This window comes from Vigna umbellata, chromosome 5 (assembly GCF_029865625.1).
Source record: "Vigna umbellata cultivar VRB3 chromosome 5, Vumbellata_1.0, whole genome shotgun sequence".
Taxonomy (NCBI): domain Eukaryota; kingdom Viridiplantae; phylum Streptophyta; class Magnoliopsida; order Fabales; family Fabaceae; genus Vigna; species Vigna umbellata.
This window is the reverse complement of record NC_142169.1, coordinates 70,358,058-70,366,143: the sequence shown is the minus strand read 5'-3', so window position 1 is coordinate 70,366,143 and position 8,086 is coordinate 70,358,058. Positions and strand designations below refer to the sequence as shown.

The 8,086-nt window shown below is 34.4% G+C and overlaps 1 protein-coding gene across 2 annotated transcripts; it reads left to right on the top strand.

The window, feature by feature from the left end:
• Nucleotides 1-769: 769 nt before the first annotated feature.
• On the top strand, nt 770-7,676 carry LOC124837252 (uncharacterized). Of its 2 annotated transcripts, none has more exons than XM_088091598.1 (15): nt 770-1,548; nt 1,644-1,729; nt 2,672-2,826; nt 3,790-3,851; nt 3,976-4,170; nt 4,276-4,330; nt 4,510-4,725; nt 4,818-4,900; nt 5,056-5,251; nt 5,368-5,427; nt 5,517-5,762; nt 6,377-6,635; nt 6,828-6,931; nt 7,018-7,068; nt 7,146-7,676. In XM_088091598.1, the coding sequence occupies exons 1-15, from the start codon at nt 1,364-1,366 to the stop codon at nt 7,434-7,436; spliced, it is 2,244 nt and encodes a 747-aa protein (XP_087947724.1). In that variant the 5' UTR covers nt 770-1,363; the 3' UTR covers nt 7,437-7,676. The 2 variants fall into 2 exon arrangements, with proteins under 2 accessions (XP_087947724.1, XP_047168521.2); XM_047312565.2 differs by having other exon boundaries at nt 772-1,548; nt 6,726-6,931.
• The last annotated feature ends 410 nt before the right edge of the window (nt 7,677-8,086 follow it).

Sequence of the window (8,086 nt, the reverse complement as noted above, 5' to 3'; positions counted from 1 at the left end):
ATGATCCTCTTTAGTCCTATAATTCTTTTTCTATGTATTTTATGCACATACAAAATGTGCTCTTTATTAATTTATTTATTATTGATAATAAAAAACACTTTAAAATATTGATACTTTTCTATTTTCTTAATATACTTTAAACAAAATAGAAATATTATATATAATATTAGAAAAAAACTTAAGATTGCTATTCTTTTTAAGAAGATACTTTTCAACTTAATTTTTATTATTTAAAATTGATTTTAGATTAATCAACTAAAAATAAGGAAAGTAAACCACTTCATAAATATTAGCACTGACTCAATGACAACCCAGCACTATGTAAATAAATGGAAACAAAACAGACAAACTTTTTCTCTTTTACTTCTTATAACAATAACAATATCTTGAAATTAGAAAAAATAATGATAAAAAATTATATTTTCTCAATCCCAGAAAAATTGAGCAGTTGAAAAAGTGAGGAAAAATATGAATTTATATTTCTAAAGTCGTGCATGGATACTTGTAAGTTATCCTGTCGCATCTATCTTTTTTTTTAAAGTCAATTTTTTTAAGACTATAAAATAATACAAAATTTAATTTCAATACAATAAAAATAATTAAGTATATAATTATTCTTTTTAATTAGTCAGTAATATTTTTATTGTAAAAATCCTTTATATTATCCTAACAAATCCAAACAGTATCATGCTACAAATATCTCCAACAATAATATCATCAGCAAAAATGATATCAACAACAATAACTGAAGCCAGAGGAGAGAGACAGCGGAAGATAGGGTAAAGAAACAGTAGAAGATGGAAGAGGAAACTGCCAGTTAATTTCGATCTGCAAAGTTGAAACTTTCATGAAAGGAAAGGTAGAAATGGGGTGTGTCAGCACCGACACGACAACATGCCTTGGTGCCATTTTCAAAGTTACCTTTTTTTGATCTTTTTCAGGATTAGAAAACAGCAAAACATCACCTGCCATAAAGGGTTGACGAAAATGATGCTCTTTGGGTCCCTCTCATGCGCACCATTGCCAACCAAAATCATCAATTTTTAATATTAATGAAAAAAGGAAAAACAATTGCTATTACTATGCTTTATTCTTGTTGTTTCCACGCCTACACTCCTTTTCCCTCTTCCACTTTAGTCCCAACTTTTCCCAACTCTAACTAATCAAATCCCCTCATCCCACGCACATTGCAATTCTCTTCTCAGCCTTCATGTAAAGTTTGAAATAACCTTGAGGTGGGGATGACAAAGTTGTTTCTTTTTTATTCACACCTAATGGGTTTTGCTCAACTTCTATTGAAATTCTAAGTGATGATCATTTGGGCATTCGGTATCACTGTGTCTGCCTGCACCACACACTACATATGTTTAGGAGACTAGGATGGTTTGTGGGTTTGGATCAAACCAATTTGTCAACCAAAAGGTTGTCCAATGTCCACCACCAACCTCCCTCTGATAAGTCAAATCATCAACTCCCTATGCTGGATGCTGTTTACGAAGTTGCTGTTTACATTCACAGGTTTCACAATCTCGACCTTTTCGAACAAGGGTAAGCTTTTATTTCTGTCATTCATGTGGTTTTGTTTTATGTACATTAAAAAACTTATCTTGCAAGTTCTTTTTATTCTTGTTGTTGCTGTGCAGATGGTACAGAATCAAGGTTACCATGAGATGGGAGGACGATGACGACTCCTATCCCGGGATTCCTGCACGGGTTGTTCAGTATGAAGGTAAAAATGTTTTCATAATATTTTGAAATGTTAGTATTTGGTTGCAGTTATGCTCCTCAGTTTGAGAATTTGGTATTTAACCAGATGGGCTATTCATGTGGCTGACCTTACTTGATGGGATAAGGCTTTTGTAATTGTTGACTTTAGGTTTTTTGGTCCTGAGATATTGTGCCTGTGATGTTCAAGGGCTCCTTTTGGGTGGAGGGTTTGGGTTCTGCACAAACATTTTCTCACATGGAGCCTACTGATTTTATATCTATTTCAATTTTTACACCAAAGTGATTTGTTGTGATGATTGATGAGTGTGGTATTCTGTTTGTGCTGCTGAATGGAGTTTAACATGGGCATCACTCGTATGTTTATGTCTCATTCATTGTGCTGTGCTGAAGTTGCGGAATTTTGTTATTTCGTTTGGAAACAAATGATTGAATTTTTTGCAATTAGGTTTGACTTTCCAAGAAAAAGGTTATATCAATGAGCGACAAATGTATACTAATTTGTTAATGTCTTTTTCTGGGCTAAGGAACAGAACTTTTTTGTTTTTTCTTCCGTTTTCTTTTTTAATTTATCATACAAGCAAATCAGGTTTGATTCTTTGAGCTTATTCTTTTTGTTCCTTGAATGATTTTGCTAATGTTGTTCATTTTCTCGGAGAAGTTGTCAGCTAGTGACAAGGATATCTGTGTGCAAACAAATATGGAATGGGGATTCCAGTGCCTGTGTATTTTTCTGTATCCAACTTCATATTATTCTTGATTGGGATATGTTCTCAAATTCTTTGTCTACTATTTTGAACTGCATTACCCCTTGGTTTTGTGAGACATTAGAACTAGCATGCTGGATATGTTGGGCGTTTACATTTTTGCTCAGTTAGTTTGCCACCTTGCACAATATTTTTAGACTGAGTAAAATCTTGGTGCCCATCTTTTCTTTGAGCTGCAGCTCCTGAAGTTAGCGCTGACAATTTTTGTGGAGTTTGGATGATTGATGATAAAGATAATAGTTTTTCAACACCATCATTCCGGATCAGATATGCAAGGCAGGATGTATTTCTTTCTATAATGATCTCATTCTATCTATCTTATGGCGTACATGAGGTAACTTCTAATTTCTCGCTGTTATTTTTCCATGTAAACCATAACCTGTATTATACATAAGCAATGAAGGATGACCTTTTTGTTTGTCATCTAACCAACCCAACCAACAGTCTCAGTCAAGTACAAAAAAAGTGTTAGAAACAGTCTTATCACAACCAACACAAATTTAAGCACCATATGATCTTGTGAAGCTTTCTGTGTGCTCAATAACAGTGTCGCTGAAAATGACCAAAGTTATTGTTCTTTTGACATACTTCTAAAATTCTTGAAAGAAGCAGAATACAGTGAGAACTGATACAAAGATCTCATTACAGATTAAAGACGTACATGATCTTGATCTTTGACACATGAAAAGTTTAATGTATTATTATATTTGTGTCATAATCAGTGCATAAACATGCATTGACTATTATGTGTGGTGATCTCTCTAGAGTTGCTTATCCAAAGCTGTGTACCTAGGTGCAGGTCACCTGACATTAAGCTTTAATTAAATTACCTTGACATTTGATGATAGTTACCACCTTTGTTCATCTCAGTCAATAAGTTGATGGCAGAAGCAATAAGTATATATTGTAAAAGAAAAAACATTTCCTCAAATCCAAATATCTTAAGTTGTAAAATCAGAAGCCATGCAATTGCGTGAAACATTGGGTTGTAGAGGAGGACATATTTTCTATGGTGTCTTTTACCCTTCATCATTGTATATGTCACCTTCAGAGGATAATTTTTTTTCAAGGGAATTTTTATTACTAATTAGCAAATGAACTGTACAGCTTTATATTGCACTATTGAGTTGATGTTTTCATTTCATTTTAGGTCCTCCACCCAATTATACTTCTGCCCTTTTGATAATGTGGAAAAATGTAAATCTGTTATGACTTATTCATGTTTTGAAGTGCCATGTTTTCTTTTTTTAATTCTTCTATAACAAATATTTTTGCTGATGATTATTTTTATCCACAGGCGAAATCCTCTGCTGTTATCTTGAAGTTTGAGCTCTTTCACACTCCAACACCTGAAATGGGGTTAGTTATCCTCTTTCTCCCGCTCTGTTATTCAGTGAAAGTTACAGATGATGGGACACAGATTGAACTGGACTTGATGAGGATTAGAGGTTCTGACTTCTTAAACTGTTATGTAATTGAGCAGGCCAGAGATACAAAGTCCATTGAATGCATGTGCAGCTTCAGCTCATGAGTATAGAATCCCTCCTAAAGCTCTTCTGGGATTGCATTCATATTGTCCTGTATATTTTGATGCTTTCCATGCAGTTCTTGTTGATACTAGTGTTCATATCAGTCTACTAAAATCTGGTTATCGCACACCACAACTGAAGGTACCAAGGTTTGTCATATTTTATGGTTCAAGTAGCAACCATTGCATTGCCATAAATTCTATTAGATAGTAACATAACTTATGTTCTGAAAAATATTAATTTTATTGTACCAGTAATTCTTTGGCTTCTGAAGGAACTCACCGCGAAGACTACCTTAGGTTAAACAAGGTGTGTTCTTTTATGATAGAAAATATTTTATAACTTCATAGCAGCAGTCCTTGCTTCATTAAAGTGTTTGATTTGATATTGTAAATGTGATTTACAGTATTGAATAAGATTCTTAATTTCTTTCAACTTTTATCTCAATATACATTTGCTTACAGTTGTATCTGATTCTTTCAAACCAGGCTGCGCTCGTCAAAGAATTGATGGCTGCACATGATATCCTGCTTGATGACCTTTTAAGAATAAGCAGAGGAATTAAACAAGCTATTGATTTAGTTGGAATTAATTTTGAGCCAGATGTCACTAAGTCATTAAATTCTCCTTCTCCTGCTCATGAGAAAAATACTGATGATGGGAAATTACTTATACTGTCTGATGGGACAAAAGCCAATGCTGAGGTTCATAATTCTGGCAAAGTGAATGCTTTATTAGCCTTTTTAATGCTTTAGATTCTTTTGCACTCAATAATACTTCTTCTTGCCTTCAACAGTCTTGGGATGATATGCTAAACTCATTCCAGTCTATTGGGAATCAGCTCTTATATATCTGGAATACATTTCTGAAATTCCACAGGTATTTTATGTAGTAATTTACCAATACAATTAAGGTTGCTACGTATTTTCTGAGAAAAGATGCATTCATATAAATATCTTCGAGCATAACTTGAAGCACTCTCTAGTCAATGAAATCAGTTTTTCTCTTCGCTTTTATTCTCATTCCTTCATCAGGGAAAATAAAACAAAGATAATGGAATTTCTGCGTAACTCATGGGCTAACGATCGAAGAACTGAGTGGTCAATATGGATGATGTACTCCAAGGTTGATATGCCTCACCAGTACATGAGTAATGGAGTTGAAGGGACATCATTGTATCGTAGCTTACGTGGTGGTAGATTAGCAAGTACAAGAAGGTTTAATGATGATGTAATTATACACTATACACTATATCTGATACTAAACTTCATAAATTATCTCATGAGTTTGAAACTAATAATTTAGGCTTCATGTGAATTAGCTTATCAAATTATTTACTTTTTCAGCCCATTCAGACTGCAACAATGCGAGCCGAACTTCATAGACGTGGTATAGCACAAATGAAGGCAAGTAGTTATTTACTTGTGGAATGTTTATGATGAAAACTTTTGTTTCTCCTGATGATTTGTATTTTTGTCGTGTGTATTCAATGCAGATCAACAATCGATCACTTCAAGACTTGTATATATATGAAGATCCTTTGCGTGTTCCTATCATTATTGTAGAACGCTTGGAGAACATGTACCGTTCTACCAATGTGAAGTCGTATTTCCTTCCTTTTGAGGACGAAGATAAACATATCCTGGAAAATGGATCTAAAGCCGTAATCAAGTTGCCTGGGAATCACCCACAACAAAATGAGCATGTTTTGAGAGTAGTTGTTTTTGTTCACGGGTTTCAGGCAAGCTTCACATTCTTGCAGTAGCCTTTTTATCACCTCAATTTCACATTTCTTTCCTGGTTTCATTTTACCCAGTGGCGTTTAATTTGTTGGGGTTAACAAACTACTTTTTTGATCTTTGAAAGAAAACTACTTTTTTCATTTGAAAGCTGTAGCAGCCTACCTGCTAAACATGGTAACTGTTGGAAGTCTAAGAGATAAAGTCAATTTATAGTATATAAGTGGATGCAAACCTCACCTTATAAGTTGGTTTTGTGAGACTGAATTAGGTTTAAAGTCAACTTCTTAACATATCAGAACCGGATTAAAGCCTATCCTAACAAGATTTGTGTGGACATATTAACAATTCGATTGTTGACCTTGTTTGGATTCAAGTACATATTATATCAATCAATCCCCAGTTTTCAAAATTTATGAGTAACATGAAATGTAGATCAGTAATTCAAGAGAAGCGTGGAGGCATGCAATATAACTTCCTTATTTACTCTGGTTATTGGTGTTTGCTTTGATGATTATATCTTTTACTATTAATAGAAGTTGATTAAATTTTTTGTTTAATGTTTTTACTTGTTTTGACTGGTTTGTCTGACCAAGTGGACCCTCTCAACAAGCAGGGACATCATTTAGATTTACGGCTTATTCGGAACCAGTGGCTTTTATTAGACCCCAAAATACATGTTCTTATGTCTGAGTCAAACGAAGACAAAACATCTGAAGACTTCAGAGAAATGGGATTGCGGCTTGCTCAGGAAGTGATCTCTTTTTTGAAAAAGAAGATGGATAGAGCTTCAAGAGTTGGAAACTTGAAAGATATTAAGATTAGCTTTGTTGGTCATTCTATTGGAAACCTCATTGTGAGAGCAGCTTTGGCAGGTATTTACAGAGTTTTGAAGGAATGAAGAATAATACCCTTCAAAATTTAAACTAGTACATTAACATGCCTTCATTTATTTTTAATTTTAGAAAGCATCATGGAGCCATATCTAAGATACTTGTGTACATACGTTTCTATATCGGGTCCGCACTTGGGTTATATGTATAGTTCGAACTCTCTATTCAATTCAGGATTGTGGCTCTTGAAGAAGATCAAGGGCACACGATGCATCCACCAACTAACTTTCACTGATGATCATGATCTTGAGAACACCTTCATCTACAATCTTTCAAAGGTATTGAATTCATGTCACCTTGCCTTATCTATTTACGAGGGTTTTGTCAAAGTATATATAATGCTGTTCTTTATCTTGTACTACAGAAGAAGACACTGACAAACTTTAAGAATGTGATTCTTTTATCCTCACCTCAGGTAACAGACATTCTTTAAATATTTGTAATACAGAACTTGTTATCATATCATAATGTTTTCTGCACATGACGTGTCAGGATGGTTATGTTCCATATCACTCTGCCAGAATAGAACTGAGTCCAGCAGCTACGTTGGACTATTCCAAACAAGGGAAAGTGTTTCTGGAGATGTTAAATAATTGCTTGGACCAACTTAGAACTAACTCTGACCATCGTGTTGTCATGCGCTGTGACATTAACTTCGGAACCTCCTCCTACGGCAAGAGGAGCTTCAACACACTTATTGGCCGTGCTGCTCATATTGAATTCTTGGAGTGTGACATTTTTGTCAAGTTCATAATGTGGTCTTTTCCAGAGCTGTTTTGTTAGTATTAGAATACCAGGAAATTTGCATGACACATCACTTCCACAACTCAGTGAATAGATTCATTGTGAATACTGCATTGAGATCATAGCACTACTTAATTATTTTTTGCGTTGGAATTAGCATGCACAACCAACACCATTTGTAGGATTAGGAAAATAGGCAAAACCTTGTATACAAAACCATTGGAATTCAAAGAATTTTGTTCTAAAAGTCAAAACTATCTCTTTTATTATACACTTTAAAGTTGTCCAGTGTCGTGTCAACTGTTTTTATGCCAAATGTGTTGCCGTTGTCTGCGGTTTTTTATCTCACTTTAGAAGAGTTTGATTCTATCAGCTGCCTCAATTTGCGCATGCTTACCGTTAATTTGTCTTTTACTGTACAAGCATATTGTACTGGACGTAAATAAAGGCCAAAAAAAGGGTCAATTATTCTTCCTTCTTGCTTCAGTTTTCAACGATTCATCACCACCCAACAGACAAAAGCAGAATTGTCCTCCTTTCCAAAATTTTCTTGCTAATGGCGGCAACTTCAAAAAAGTTCTTGATACCACCACACGTTTTCTGCTCAATTTTAACTTTTTTTCCTTCTCTATTTCAAATAAAATATATAAAGTTGCTATCAGCAACACTTAGTATGCTCAGTTACTCCC